Raw genomic sequence first — 16669 nt, 5'->3', positions numbered from 1 at the left:
CTCCACTACGCGTCGTGTCTTTAAACTTGCTGCGCGTGCTTTAAGGACTTGATTATACAATTGTTTCTTAATATCCCATCAGGTTCTTAGTAAAATCGTCGATTCTTAAGTATTATAGAGAACACTCGAGGGCTTTTTCAACGCATCCCTTGTGGCACTTATGTGACTGCAAACTTCTGGTTCGTGGTTTTTCACTAAATTTGTGTTGATTCTGAGAGATCATTCAAATATTCTTTATGGATTCTTTAAAGCTTCTTCAGAGGTTTGTTCAGAAAATTTGTCAGAAAGAAGTAGTCGCGTCTCAAGGAACGAGCGGACGGACGGACAAAGTGGCCACAATAGCGCATTTTTTTTATTTTTGTGGAAATGCGCTAAAAAAGTAGAAATCACCAAAAAAAGTTAGCAATCAATATTACGTTTAACTCTAAAAGACCCGTAATTCGAATTAAAAAGGTCAAACCACGGCAAAAAAAAAAAATAGTTGGCATCTGATAATATTCTAGTTAGGGGATTACTCCTGGAAACATTGCTAGTAAATTGTTTAATTCTAAACACTGTCATACTTCTAAATATGCGCATTGGAACATGAAAATCCACCAAACTAAGAATTGTGTAAATGCGTCTTCGGTTCTCCAAAGAATGTAGTCTCAGATCCGTTCTAATTGATGCGTAGGCTCCTTGGATATGTGGGATACCAAGCTTATATTCTATTTTTCGAAGAAATCCCCCGCAACTGAGCTCTCGCATCTGAAGTCACCTGTGCGGACCCCAGTTGTTTTAATGGGCGAGCATTACGGAGGTAAGTTTTCGTAGTGTTGAATTTTCTTTGCCTCAAATGTGCCGGTGGTATATATTTCTTTTTTTGAGAGCAAACATTTCGCCCCCCCCCCCCCCCCCATAATAAATAAGCAATTTAAGATCTCTTAGTCGAAACACAAAGACACTTTTTTAAAGTTAGTTTCCAGGGTTGTACTTTTTCCTGACGCGTAATTTCTTATACCCAGGTTTTTTGGTGGCGAATATTCTGGACGTGAGAGAATGCCATACTACAGAGTTACGTAATATGGCTGTGGGATTTCTTTAAATTCCTGTGTTTGAGTTCCGCACAGTTAATTTACCAGGCATGAATTGTTTTTTATGACACCAGATCAGAACATTGTGAGGCAAGAAATTTTATAATTGAATGACCATCCAACGAAACACGAACGCAAAATGAACGGAAAATGAATCCTGCGATTTTTAAGGCGATTCTGTTTATGGTGGGTATACAAATAAAAGAGCAGAAGCAATGGACTTCCTGAATTCAAAGATGATTTTTGCTGACAGAATGACATATCGATTCTGTGGTATTACAAAAATGTGGCACAGAATAAATTATTCGCTGGAATGCCAAGGTAACAAAGTTCAAATGAATAAACAGTTTGTAAATTTGAATAAAAGTTCAACGGATAGAAAAGGTACTAACCTATATACACACTGGGAACGAGCATGCCAAACATTAAGACGCATAAAATAAAAATTACAATAATTAATTGATTTAAGTAAAAAATATCAAACAGATCAGACCAAAACGGTTATCAGTAGATATAAAAAGCTTCTAAACCGTGGGAGATATACATAACAAAAGCGAACTAGTCTTGAACCGCAAGGGCACTAACTGTAGAATTTAGGTTTTTAGGACCTATTAAATTAAGCTGTAAGCTCTTCTAACAATAGGTAGTGTCAAGTAGAAGATTTTCTTGGTCATTTAAGCCTTAGTGATGAATTCCCAGGGTTTGAGCATCATAATTGTTTCGGCGATCTTCAACTTCCTTGCGATATTCCTCAAGCCGAAATCGGAGATGAATTGCGCGGCATGGTGGCAGTCCTTTTAAAACCTTTCCGGTGATTAGGTGGAGCTTTCCTGAGTTGGAACTTTACTACTTTTGCTGGAGTTCTTTGAAGCTATAGTTGGCTCGATCTTGAAAAATTTTTGCTAAGTGATTAGATAACATCTCCCTTTTCAGCGTTCGCTTTACCTTCATACGACTTCTAATCGCAGGTATTTACAGTTTAGGCCTTTTGAGTGAGCTTGTTGCTTTCCAGAAAGTCACTGCTTTTGTTTGCAGGCAAGTTCTGAAGGCATTTGTGGACCGCGTTGTTCTTGATCTGCCGCCAAGCGTTTCTAATGTCGTTAGTGAGACGTTCGGATAGGTCTCGTCTTTGGTGCCATCTTCTGCGTGCTGTTTATTAGGTAATCTTCTGTGGAGATTCGTTCCACTTTGCTTGCTGTATGTGGATTGCCAACGAATCAACTTCTTTCTCTAGATAGTGTAACAGATGGCCGGCCACTTTCCGTTTCCAAAATTTGGTGTTGTATCTGTATTAGGAATTTTTACACATATACCGCTTCAGAGTGAACGGGAACAAAAGTATGTCTGGCGATAACAAGCGATAACAAGAAAGGTACTGGAGAAAGTTGAGATCTAAAAGTTTTGTTCTGTTGTGTTTCTATTGTTTGTTAAGGCACGCCGGTCGAGGCCATTGTGTTGACCTCTTTTCGGATTTCCTCGTGGCCCAGATTCAAATAGCGAAAGAAGTGGGAGAGCAGGTGATTCCAAGCTGGTTTTTGTTAACGATCACGTACAAAGTAATTGACGCAAAATTTAATAAATAATAATAATAAGTTAAAAGTATAAGTAAGTTATACATATTAACTTTCCTAAAAAATGACGTAATACTATATTGTTTACAAAGGACGAGGTGAGTTTTCGCTGACAAGTTGTAAGTATTAAGTGAATTATGTTCATTATGTTTGGTTGGATCGTGTTGTTAATGACCAGGAGACTTTAGATACTTGGGGTCATTTTTTAACTAAGGCAAAATTTTAGTGAATACAGTACCAATTTCGCAGATATCAAAACTTCAGGTGAAGGTTTTTTTAAAGTAACTGAACATGACTTGAAAAACCTGGATTTTATCTTTGGTTTAAAATAGTATGTCGTTGTACGGGAATTTTCTAATTAGGACACGAATTTAATAAAATTGTGTTACGCCTTTTTTTATCCAAAGATGAAAACCTTTATTTAGAGTAATATTCCTTGCACTTCCACCAAATAAAAATTTGCTTTCTATACAAAGCTTAAACTATCATGAATCGACTTTGTGGTTCAATGGTATAGCGTTGGGCTATAAATCCGGAGGTCGGGTGTCCGAACCTGGATTGAGGTGAATTTTTCATCTGTGGCAGAGGGAATAACCTTAGACCAATTTCGAACATTCTTCCGGCTACTCCGAATTAGGTTTTCCTGCAGTTTTCCTAATTCGTAAGGTAAATACTGGGGTAGTATAGAACAACTTAAGACCTTCTGCAGAGGCACCTCTAAAAAAGCATTATGCGGGTCACTCTGTAATTGGGCGCAAGCCCAGAATAAATAAATAAATAAATAAATAAATAAATAAATAAATAAATAAATAAATAAATAAATAAATAAATAAATAAATAAATAAATAAATAAATACATAAATAAATAAATAAATAAATAATTAAATAAATTCAAAACGTCACAACGGTTTAACTTTTTGAAAAGGGACCTTAAATCGGTCACTTCTGATACAACGCGACAACTCTCTGGCCTCTTTCAAATCTAAAACTAGAATCCCATAGGACCATACTGGTCGCTTTGAATGCCAAAACACGAATGTTCCCAAGTTCTGCAAAAATCAATCCTCCTCTTATTTACTTTATAAAGTTTTGAACACCTACAATAGCGGATTATCTCTCAAACTGGCGGCGCGGCGTCTAATTGTTTAGTGGTTGGCGTCAGGCGTCTTTCTTACTACCAATCCGGGATGATTTCAAAGGTCACTAAACTGAGACTGAGATCACGGGCTATTAAAAAACAAAAGCCCATAGAAAAAGGAATACAAACCTAAATGCTCTCACCTCACATGCTTCTTTTGCATTACAATGCAAGACCGGCCACAAGTTTTGCTCCATCCCCCACACAGCCTTGACCTAGACCCCCAGAATTTCATCTGTATGAGATCAAGAGGCCATAAAAACAATCGTACGCCCATGGCTCAAAAAGCCATACCCTGCTTTTTAGCACGATGAAATACATGGAGCAAAACTGTGGAGATTGTATTGAATTGTGTATTGAAGAAATAAATATATGCTGCATAAACCGCAAACTAGCTCAGAGTTAAACACAAAATAAGAGCTTGAGATAAAGCGTCTCCGAAACTTAAACTGGTCCTTACAGTTGAATGAAATTGAATTTGTACTAGTCCGTTAAACTGGTAACAATTAAAATAGGCACTTGAACCCTAAAATTAAAATCAAACGTAACCCCTCTTTCTTGATAAACTAAAATGTACATACCTCTTAAATAAGAGGGATAACGCACAAATCGTTGATGAAAATTGTAATGTGGCAAATATTGACCGAAACCTAAAGAAAATCAATTACGGAAAATGCAAATGGCGTACTTACGATAACAAGATAAAAACGCAATTATATACTCCTACGGAGTTAAGGGCGAATCCGTTCACTAACAATATTTCTGGAATTCCCAAATTAATGAATTCAAACGCCAGAGATGATTAAAGTATGGATGATGGCAATTAAAATTCCATGTGTTCTCAAGTAACGCTTCAGCTGCTTAATTAAGACGAAGTGCACTCTCTCACGGCTCATGAACAAAAGAGGAAGACGAAGGTCGACAACCAAAAAGGAGTAATGAATTGTTAAAGGGAGATATTGCATGGACCCCCACTTTTTTACGGACATACACGTTTCGAAGTACCTACCAGGAATCCGAATCAAACAAAATTTCAATGATTTCGGTCTGTCTGTCTGTACTTTCATTTCCGGCTATACGTCTGAACCGATTGGCACCAAATTTTAGGCGTAAAAGGAAGCTTTTGGACAGAATCGCGCATACGCAGGTGTGAGGGTGGTATCTGTGCTGCCACTGCAACTTTTTTATTTAAAGCAATTTTCTCTAAAACTACTTCCTTATGGCAAAATGAATCACAACTACAACTTATTTAGTCCTGTTCATTTCCGAATACAGCTTAAAAATAGTCAATTAACTGTAGGAGAATGCGAAACGTCTTTCACAATTAGATAATGAAGTTGAATTTAGCTTAAGATGAGTACAAAAAATGCTGCCCTCCGAACTAAGTCGAACTCTTTTGTTTTTTTTCTCTTTTTCGCGCTCCAAAACGGGTGATGCGAAAACAACGTGATCGGTCAATAAGAAAAGAATCTTCTTTATTGTTCCCTTGCGCTTGTCTAGCCCTTGAAAGCATTACAAAAGGAAATTCAACTTTAGAAAAACTGTGCATCTAATTAATTGGTACCAAGAACTAATTTTGACTATTTCTACTAAATTGCCATTGTGTTACAAGACGATGATTTGGAAGTGCGCTTTGTCTAAGTTGTTTACAGTTATACCTTATACTTGTTTACTTTTGAACGAATTACCGTTAAACGGGTAGGTTGCTTCACAAATTTCTACGTCATGTCCTTTCTTTTAACCTACTCCCGTTGACAACAGCTCGAGCAAAAGTAACCGAAGTGATTAATTGTTAAAAGTACAAATTCTGAGATTCTGATCACTCTTTGTGCACCAGTTACTTTGAACCTATACCTATTTACCCCTGTTTTAGAGTGAGGGAGTACGTTTGGTTGCCTACAGCCCGACAGTTATATCTGTTCTTTGAAACCGACTTGGTCGGTATATGCATAGAGTAATATATTATTTACTCTATGGTATATGCCAATTGCAATTAGAGGGACATTTTTTGTCTGTAAATCATGGACATTTTTAATTTTCAACGCAGTAAATGTCACCGCACATTTGTCATCTTTATGTATACTCGCACCCCCCTGCCCGTGCATTATTCGGCGTTTGATACTTTGAAGTAAAAGAAATGCACAAAAAAAGTTTCAAATATAACGGTGATGCAAAAAATTAGCTATTGTCACATATATCTTCATAAGGCGAAAGTAATCTTCGTTTTGTAGGTTTCTAGTACGACTGAATTCTTGCCGTATAACAGTTACCGTTGCTTTACCGACCTATGTTTATGTTTACCGACTAATAATTCCATTATTCTTTTTCCTTCACACTTGATGGAGTGTAGAATTAGCATATGGTACCGTGAACAAACAATTGGTAATTTCTCCTATTAATCTGCGCTTCATTTATTTTTCAATTATCACCATTACTTATTAATTATTATGTGTAGTAATTGGTACGCAATAATAGTAATTTTAAACGGAAGTCTATTTCAATCAATTTCGTTGCACATTTTTTATTACCTAGTTTCAAGTCGCAAATTTAAAATTCTATACATTGTGCTCTAAACTAGACACGCTTGTATTTATTCTATAATTGTTAATTATATTTTAATTGTATCGCTTGTTTCCTCATTCAAACTTTAAATTTTATTGAGCCCCACTGGCTTACGGAGCATGGGTTTTCCCTTATATTGCGGACGAATTTGAAATTCATTATGCGTCGCAGTGGTGAATCGTGCTAATTAACGAATTAATGCGAAATTTTAAATTATATTAAATTATTATATATAAATATAAATTTTGTTTAAAGTTTACCTACGTCTCCTAATTACCCTTCCAGTGTCGGACTCAGTGCCGTTTTTAAGTGTTTCGTGGCCTTGGGCCATTTGTTCGTGGAGGCCCCTTTCACTCCCAATAAAAATATTTTTATACAAAAACAAATATTCCGCCTAATATTCCACAGATTTATTATCTATATATGATATAAGTTACAGAGTATATTATACACGTGAAAAACATCATTTTCAATACTCATCAGAGATAAATAATTTAATCTCTTTTTCGTAATCTTTTACGGTTTACGAGATCCTCATAGTGAAAGTGACAAAAAAACCTCACGCTGTATATATTAGACTGATTGGATTTATTATAAAAACTGTCGTAAAACTATAAACAGTAACGGCTATAGCTCAATCATATGAGGATTTTCTCAAGAAAAAATTCCCGAAGTTTTTTTCTCAACGGTTTTATATGTATTTTGAACCGCTGAATCCGAATTTTCACTTTGCTAACACGCCAGAGGTGAGCTAACTGCGGCAGCCGCAATAACCGCAAATTATTTGCGGCATTTTTACATTTTCGCCTATAACTTAAAAACGATAAGTTTTTAAAGAAAAACTATTCTATACAAAATTGTAGTCCACAAAATGTTATACATTTAACATGTAACAACCAAATCTGTAGGACCAACCAGACCGCCGCCAGCGGCCGCGCCAAAACGGTTACTTTTCGTGCAACTTTTGGAAAATGCAAAAATAGTGCTCCGACATATCTATTTAATATAATTTTTCATTTCTTATCAAGTGGTGGTATTGGTTTTTCGTTTACATGGACTTTTTTGACTTTGAAAAGTCACATGTGCTAACCGCAAAAGCCGCAAATGAGGCAAAATCATCAAAGTGAAAAAAAAACAACAAACTAAGTGAGTAGTTGAATTTCACTAAAATTCAACGTACATACAATCAGAATATCCGATTGAAAATAATCTCATTGGCACCGCTACCGCAGTTGCACAACCGCAGTTTGGCATTGCTGCGATTACCGCAGTTCAGCGTTACCAACCTATATTTAATGGTTGACGAAATGAATTGATAGACACAAATATAAAATGGAAATACTCAAAAGCTTTTTTTATTGTTTAAGAAATGATAGTAAAATTGAAAAAAGTCTACATCTAAAATAATTTCCACTCTTTTATTTCCCCCATCTTTCCTTCGTCTCTTTCCTCGTTTTACCAAATAACACTCTACTCCTTCCTTTTTCATCACTTTACTACACCTTCTTTCTTCTCTTGACTCGGGACGGGCCAGTCTGAGGGTCTTCGTAAGGACCCGGCTGTGAGTCTGTGGATGGACCTGGTTGTGGGTCTGTGGATGGAGCTGGTTCGTGGTCTGTGGATGGTAGGAGGTCGGTAGTGGGTGGAAAACGGTTCCTTTCGTTGAGACCTCCAAGAAAGATAACGCCCCGTCACCTTTGATCTCGAAAACACGCACGTTTTACTTTCAAAAACACCATCTCAGGGAAGAAGAAGTCCGAGGAGAAGTCATTTAATGATCAAATTAATTAAGTATTAATCGTTAATTTGTTGTGCATTTTATTAAGAATTAAAAAAGGGCGATTGGGACGCGTCTGGAAGAAATATATCTATTGGTGATGTCAAAACTTTAAGAGCGAATGTCTCGAAAGCGGTCTGTCGGAGGAAAGTATCCTCCAAGGCAAAATGAATCAACTGGGCGAGACATACCTATTGGTGAAGTCGAAGCAAATACCTTGACCACGAAGTGTCGAAAGAGTGTACTCATACAAGGCAAGTGTAACGTCAGGAGGGCACATATCTATTGGTGATGTCAAAGCTTTCAGTGCAAATATTTGCAGAATGGAGTGTCGGAGGATTTCGAATTTATACCAGGTGGTCTTTAAATAGTCTAAGAGCTGGCGACATATTTCACTAAGCGTCTCTTATATGGCTCAAAAGTCGCTGAGCGCTAGATACGGGGTTCGTCTCAAGTAACCCGTGAGTCTGCCAGCCCAAAGCCGTTGCGTTCAAGCACCTGACCCAGGTAAAAATCGCGATTTTTCAAGTCATTGTTATATGGTCTGTTCCAACTCAGATCTGCTCGACTGTTCTATTAAATTGTTACTTTAAACAGGCAGACACGTAGGTTGTTGTTAACATGGTGGCAGAATTAATAATAATGATTATTTTATTAAATATTTTCAAGTCATAGTTTTACGTCTGCCAATTTTGTTTTCATAAAGTACAATGTCGCCCTACAACACATGTAAAAGGGCAGATTGAAATTCCGTTGCAAACACCTCGAAAATAATTAATAAAGTTCCGTAAAATTGTACCAAAGTCTTACACACACGAACGAGCCGAGACGGAAACGTCCGAGCTTTGGCTACTACAAACCCACGGTAGACTGTTGCCGCACAGCTGGATCTCCTCCACTCGGCCAGTCCCGTCGTTTCGTGGAACCCCCATCCCGCCACCGCCCGCGCTGGCCCGACTTTGGTACAATTTTACGGAACTTTATTAATTATTTTCGAGGTGTTTGCAACGGAATTTCAATCTGCCCTTTTACATGTGTTGTAGGGCGACATTGTACTTTATGAAAACAAAATTGGCAGACGTAAAACTATGACTTGAAAATATTTATTAAAAAAATCATTATTATTAATTCTGCCACCATGTTAACAACAACCTACGTGTCTGCCTGTTTAAAGCAACAATTTAATAGAACAGTCGAGCAAATCTGAGTTGGAACAGACCATATAACGATGACTTGAAAAATCGCGATTTTCACCTGAGCCAGGTGCTTGAACACAACGGCTTTGGGTTGGCAGACTCACGGGTTACTTGAGACGAACCCCATACCTATCGCTCAGCGAATTTTGAGCCATATAAGAGACGCTTAGTGAAATATGTCGCCAGCTCTCCGTCTAAATAAAAAGGGTGTAAAGAGCATCCTCCCCAAAGTTTAGGTGTAAAGAGCATCCTCCCCATTAATCATCTACCAAGAAAGTAACCCACCCATTTACTAAGCTATTTCACTTTAAAAAAATGCACTTTAGCTGCACAAGAGTTGTGTACAATTTATACGTTTTTTATTCATGTGTGACATTTTCAACTAATTCTATGCGAAATTAAATTACTCTCTCAGGGCCCTCTTAGGCATATTCTGCGCCGGGGTGCGAAAGGTCATCCTGAGCCCCCTGTCAATAAAAAAACATAAATAAACTAATTGAATATGTTGTTGAGATATAAGAATTATTCACATCCGAGCACGATAAGAGGTCGAGGAAGAGGACTATCGTTGGTAGAAATTAATTCCTTTGGTTGAAACCTTTCATTAGAGTACCATAAAGGATAAATCCAGTTCCCCCCCCCCCTCCCCCCCTCAAATGCCAAACTCCGGCAACGGTGCCAATGAGATTATTTTCAATCGGATATTGTGATTGTACGTTGAATTTTAGTGAAATTCAACTACTCACTTGTTTGTTGTTTCTTTTCACTTTAATGCTTTTGCCGCTTTTGTGGTTAGCCTTAGTACATGTGACTTTTCAAAGTCAAAAAAGTCCATGTAAATGAAAAACCAATATCACCACTTGATAAGAAATGAAAAATTATATTAAATAGATATGTCGGAGCACTATTTTTGCATTTTCTATAAGTTGCACGAAAAGTAGCCGTTTTGGCGCCGCCGCTGGTGGTGGTCTGATTGGTCCTACAGATTTGGTTGTTATATGTTAAATGTATAAAATTTTGTGGACTACAATTTTGTATAGAATAGTTTTTCTTTTAAAACATGCCGTTTTTGAGTTATAGGCGAAAATGTATAAATGCCGCAAATAATTTGCGGTTATTTGCGGCTGCCACAGTTAGCTCACCTCTGGCGTGTTAGCAAAGTGAAAATTCGGATTCAGCGGTTCAAAATACATATAAAACCGTTGAGAAAAAACTTCGGGAATTTTTTCCTGGAAACGTCAGTTCTGGAACCCCCGTTATTGTACTACCAATAAGTAATAACCGCGATGCCGTAGAACACAATTAAAAAAATACTTTCAGGATATTTTTCGAAGTGTTAGACGACGAAATTTGTGGTAGGCGTGTTCCAAAAGGTTTTCAACAATTTATGACAAGTGCATTCAATTTACTTTTACGAAAGGATTTATAGTTAAAGTTTCCAATAAATCGATCCAGAGGTACCTACCAAAGTAGTCTGCTCAAAAACAAACGGGATTACCGAGGTCTACGTTCCATCTGCTTTTGCACTAAATATATCTCACCATCACACTGGCAAGAATAAACCTTCGTTTATATTATTTTCCTGACGACGACGCCTATGATGACTAGCTTGAATACAGTGTGAATGACTGCTATAATTTGTTAGTCCGATGAATGTTTAAAGTTGTCTGCTATGCATTGCATACGGTACCATACAGGAGTACATTTTTGCGATCCTGTATTAGAATAATCACCCAATATTAATCATCTTGAACAGTGATCTTCAGACACACTATACAAAAGTCATCAAGAATTATGTTGCTATAGAGAAAATAATTAAACCAATCGTAGATAATAGAAAATCGCAAAAAGGAAAATATTCATTAAACTTTGATTATTTCAAACAGTACCTGCTATTCACGACGTCATGTACCGTTGATCATTAAAAAATTTCTTTTTTGGGAATTAGTAGGTCACGTACTAAATTAAGGTAGAAAGTGGGTAATGACACAATCGCAAATATTTTAAGAATTCTTAAATATTTTGGGCTAATTCAAAAATAACAAGCGGAAATTGTCGTGCACGTTTCGGATAGGTACAGTGACTTGCCGTTTGTCAATTATACATCCAAATATTGTATGTAAATAAGTATCGTATTACAAAACTTCCACAGTTTAGTTAATAGTTCGACAGAAAGCAGTTCACTTGTGAGAATGTTCAGCTCGTTAGCGAAATACTATCGGATAGCTTTCGAGGATTGGGCTGGTGCATATTTCTGTGTTAACGATAAAGCAGTAACACTTTTTTTTAGATCCAAGGGTAGAAAACTTTTTGTTTATGAAATCCCCGTTTCCCGTTATCGCAATACTAGTATTTTATATGTATTTTGTCTTCAAGTTAGGACCAAAGTTAATGAAAAATCGACGTCCGTTTAAAATCAACAGAATTCTAGTCATTTATAATGCGATACAAATAATTCTGTGTATTTGGTTGCTGTACAGGGTAATAGGGTTGATCATAAGACTTGCGTATTTACACATCAAATTTTAGAACGCCACAACTGTCCTTTGGAAGCACAACTTGTTATGCCAGCCAATTGACTACTCAAAATCCGAGCTTGGTCTAACTTCCGTCAATATGGTTTGGTCTTATTTTATGATGAAGATAATCGATTTACTTGACACCGTACGTAATTCTTTACGTGGGTTTATTTGGAATTTAGTAACCACGAATTTCAGGTATTTTTTGTACTGCGAAAGAAATACAGTCAGGTTACATTTTTACACGTATACCACCATGCAGGAATGTGTTTACTTGGATGGATGGGAACTAAATATGTAGCAGGAGGACATGGCTGTTTATTGGGACTGATTAATACCACTGTGCACGTTATTATGTACTTCTATTATTTATTAACAGCTTGGGACAAGAAATATAAGGACAACATCTGGTGGAAGAAACATATAACGCAATTGCAAATTGTAAGCAACAAAATGTCTGATGGATAGTATCTAAGTAGATCCATTTTCAGGTACAATTTTTAGTAGTAACCGTTCACCTTATGCTGGTGCTGTTTCAACCGACATGCGATTATCCCAGGTGGATCGTATACAGCTTGTTACCCCAAAATGCATTAATGTTGATACTGTTTTCAAATTTTTACATAAAGGCTTACATAATCAAGGAGAATAGGAATCCAAGCAACAACGTTGATAGGAAGACTAATTAGTTTGTATTCATATTTCAGTGTCGCTTTTTAATTCGTACCTGGCCATTACCACTCATGTTCCACTTCTATTTATTGTATCGTTGTGGTCCAGAAAAACCTTGTGTATGAATTAAAACATTCGTTACAACTTGTCCACTATTAAACTAAATAACTATAATTGTCTTCCTCCAGGTATACCGGTGAACCATCCAACAAGATGAAGTTACTTAAAAGACACAGCCTCACTATTTGATGATTGGAAAAATTAGAAAGCTTGTGTTGAAGCAAATTATGCAACGTAACATTTTAAAAAGAAGGAGAAGCTGCTAGCTGCATAATTTCGTGTAGTTGAAGTACTGGGATCACTACACTATATTCAGTTTCTGATTGTGTTCTAATGTGCTATTTTTGACGTATTCTGAAAATGTGCTCTTATCGTTTTCGAATTACCCATATTCTTATAATTCTCCAACTCCACTCCTATAATCAGTATTTATTTGGAGAAACCATCAACGTTAGGTTAGAGACTGTAAATGAATGAATTGCCCCCAATCCGAAAAGTAGCTACTGTTTGGTTACCTGTTGCAGTCTGTTACAAGATTTCCATTTGCGATTTACAGAGCCGGCTTTAGGCTTAAGCGGTGTAATCCGCCGCTTACGTCGCAGACAGGAAGGGGCGCAAAAATTACACAGGTTTAATGACTGACGGATCACGGACGTAAAAATCCGTACGCGGGAGGCATATTTGCAGACGCGTCATCCCTTCGGAAAACTCTGTAGCATTTTTGTACAACTTTGTTTTTCAAAAAAAATGCGAGAACACAATTTAAAGCTAAAATAACCTAACGTTCAACTCCGCTGAATTGGAATTGGCGGGACATTGAGTGATAGGCGGTACGAAGTTCGTCAGGTCTGCTAGTAAGAAATGTTTTAAATATGAACCTTTATACATGCTGTTAATCAATGCCATGCAGATATTTCAAAGGGTGACAGTACTCGTCAAAATAAGAAAAAAATGCAGCTATATGCATGGTCTAAAAGGCGTCGTTTTCGTTATACAGGGTGGCAAAGAAAATGCAACACCCTGTAAACTGCGACTAACTATTTTGGTATTGTAGAGATGGTAAAGATTCTAAAAAATAATTGATGTATCAAACTTGAAATAATTATCCCAGAACACAAGAGGGACAACGCAAAATACGAGAGAAAAAATGTAACTTTGTCACCCAGTATAACGAAAATGACACCCTTTACACCACGCACATATTTGCATTTTTTCTTATTTTGACGAGTGCTATCAACCCCTGAAATATATGCATGACATTAATTAACACCCTGTATTTTTAATAAACATGCTTGTCAAAAGTTCCCATTAGAGAGGCGCAAATTTTAGTGCTCGCTTACATGTAAGTTTTGCCTTGAGCAGGCCCTGTGCGATTATATACCCATTACAAAACGCTCAAAAATGATAAGTTCACAAAATTTCTATGATACGAGTGCAGAAATTAAGATTTGCAGGGGAAACTGTTGATACACAATTGGTTGGGATACACTCCACCTTCAGTGATAACGAGTTAGGAAAGATAGGTGACGGATCGTGCACATTGAACAAATTATGCAAAAATTTCTGGCCACGCTGTCTTTTCCGGTGTATCCTTGTATTCTAAGGGTTACAAGCAAACCACCATTTTATTAATACATACAACTCTTTAGGGTTAACGAGTTTGACCAAAAACGCTTGGTTGGGGATTATCTCAAGTAGGAGAGCTCACTGCGTAAAAATTTTCACTTTAATGGTCTCTATTGAATTTTGTCTAATGCGTCAGTTATGATGATTTTACGGCTAAGAACAGCTAGAATTCAATCCCTTCTTTAGGTTCACTGAAGTAAACATTTACACAGCAGTTTTAATTATGTTTCTTTGTGATAACACGCCTACTTAAATTATTCTGGATCAAATACGGCCCTGTATAAACGATTCTTATGCGACGTCAACTGTCTATTACGTCCTTTTATGTAATTTTCGTGATTCCTGCGTGTATAATACCGACACATTAGAATTTATTTAGGTACCGGTTGTTACATTTAATGTTCCAAAAACAAATACCGGTTGTAACGCTTATCCAAAAATCGAATTTGGTACAAACCAAATTTTAATAGCTCGCAATATTATCGAAAAAGACCACAATTAATTAACAGCTCTAATTTTGAGACTACATCGATTCATCCCAAAAGCTCCCTCAAGTTGATTCCCATTATTATATTTACTAAGTACTGCCCCTTTGTAATATCATGTGTAATGACTAAGTTCGCCATGTTTTTAATGTTGAATTCATGAAGACAGAAAAAAGGTCGGGCCAACTATCGAAATCTTGCTGACTAATCTTTATCCTGATCAAGAGAATGCCCTAATGCTGAGCTGCCAAGTGTAACCCAATACCGCTAATTAAGGAGACGAAATATGATACAAATGCCAAACAGCTCGGCTCGAGAGGTTGCCGAAACTTATTGAGAAGCAATGCTCTATTCAATTAAATGACGCAAAAAACGTAACCATATTTGCACCGCGATTTACAAATTTATTCTTTGAATTTCCAACAAGAAAATCATTTATTTGAAGAATCAATTCAACCCGCTACATTTTGATACTCTGTGAAATTTGTATGATATGCAAAGCTCAAATTGTTCTCTTAGAAATCCCAAAGTTTCTAACTTCACAAACACTTTTGGAAAAAAATTAAATGCAAATTTAGAGCTACCGTAACATTTGGCTTGCCTTGGGCTTAATATTAAGGTCTGTCAGTTTTATGTCAGTACCCTCAATTTCATTGGTCACACTACCAAATGCATTGCATCCGTGTAAACAAACTAAAATCATTCGGTTTGAGGCTCAGGCTCCTTGCTATTCTTTTACGATACGTCCGGAAGACCAACATGAACAAACGTCACCAAACTACGATAACCATTGGGTTCTTCTATCTTTGTTTCCCTGGGAAAAGGCAATGATGTACATTCGATTTATACCGATATTACGAAAGCCTCTGACAGAGTTAACCCAAAATTATTGATCTTCAAATTAAGGTAGTATGGCGTAGGGGGAAGCTGCGTTTAAATGGATTTACAATTACTTGAGTAGCCGTACAGCACAGGTCCTCATTGAAGATATCTGGTCAAATTCCTTCGTAATAAGATGAGCAGTACCACAAGGCTCTCATCTTGGTGCTCCACTGTTCCTGGCTTTCATTAACGATCGGTATATCATCAGTACTGCTATCTGAACATGCGCTTTTCGCCGACGATTTCAAGATTTACAGGGCTATTGGTATCAAAGACACTGCAATACTACAACAAGACTTGGTACAATTAGAGCTCTGGGTGTTAAACAACGACTTGCAGGTTAATGTGAATAAATGTTACACGATTTGCTTTTCAAAAGAATACAGTCCTGAGCCGAATTACCACCTTGGTGATCAGTTATTAGATACTGTCGACTCCATCAGAGTCTTAGGCACCATACTGGACAAGAAATTAAATTTTCATCTCCATTAAGGAAAGTGACATCGAAAGCAAGTAAAATGCTTGGACTTCTTAAATGCCACTGTAATGATTTCCGTAGTATAACAGCTCTAAGGACACTATACTTTTCGCTTGTAAGATCCGTATTCCGTATTCAATCGAGTTTTTTGCACCTGATGAAGTGTTAACTATCATTAAATGGGATAAATATAGATTCGACAGAACATGTTGGAATATTCCTCTATATTAAAACTCTTAAACAAAGAAGGATATTTCTAGCATTGACTTTCCGGTATAAATTACTGAATGTCATCTAAACTCTGCTGATATTTTATCAAAAATTTACATCAGGGTACCACAGCGTTTCGTCCGTACCATGCCTCTACTGCAAACTAGGCACAATCGAATGTATGTGATATTTTGATAGTTTTATAAATTTGTTTCTCACTTTAATAATAATAAATGAATTACAGTTCCAAAAATTTAATACCATTAGCTTTTAGTGTCTGTTATGACTAAAAAGTGAATCCATTAAAAATGATGACAGCGCGCAAGTATATTATGCTAACGTGAACGATATTTCCAAATATAGTAATTACGCTAAAGATAATACTTATTGAATGATTCCTTACTATTACTTCCTACGTTG

The 16669-nt window shown here is 36.8% G+C and overlaps 1 protein-coding gene across 1 annotated transcript; it reads left to right on the top strand.

Moving 5' to 3' along the window:
* Positions 1-11482: 11482 nt before the first annotated feature.
* Positions 11483-12652, top strand: LOC116177166 (elongation of very long chain fatty acids protein 7-like). Its single transcript, XM_031496055.1, has 5 exons — positions 11483-11561; positions 11608-11798; positions 11847-11981; positions 12035-12277; positions 12328-12652. Exons 1-5 carry the CDS (start codon positions 11510-11512, stop codon positions 12523-12525), a joined length of 819 nt encoding a protein of 272 aa, XP_031351915.1. The 5' UTR covers positions 11483-11509; the 3' UTR covers positions 12526-12652.
* The last annotated feature ends 4017 nt before the right edge of the window (positions 12653-16669 follow it).

The sequence above is a fragment of the Photinus pyralis genome, unplaced genomic scaffold, assembly GCF_008802855.1.
Source record: "Photinus pyralis isolate 1611_PpyrPB1 unplaced genomic scaffold, Ppyr1.3 Ppyr1.4_LG7, whole genome shotgun sequence".
In the NCBI taxonomy this organism is placed as follows: Eukaryota; Metazoa; Arthropoda; class Insecta; order Coleoptera; family Lampyridae; genus Photinus; species Photinus pyralis.
This window is presented reverse-complemented; position numbering and strand designations above follow the sequence as displayed.

Coding starts and splice junctions, on each gene's coding strand:
- LOC116177166 (XM_031496055.1), top strand. CDS start 11,510: ATGTTCAGCTCGTTAGCGAAATACTATCGGATAGCTTTCGAGGATTGG. Junction 11,562..11,607: donor AGCTTTCGAGGATTGGGCTG/GTGCATATTTCT, acceptor ACTTTTTTTTAG/ATCCAAGGGTAGAAAACTTT. Junction 11,982..12,034: donor TAATCGATTTACTTGACACC/GTACGTAATTCT, acceptor CACGAATTTCAG/GTATTTTTTGTACTGCGAAA.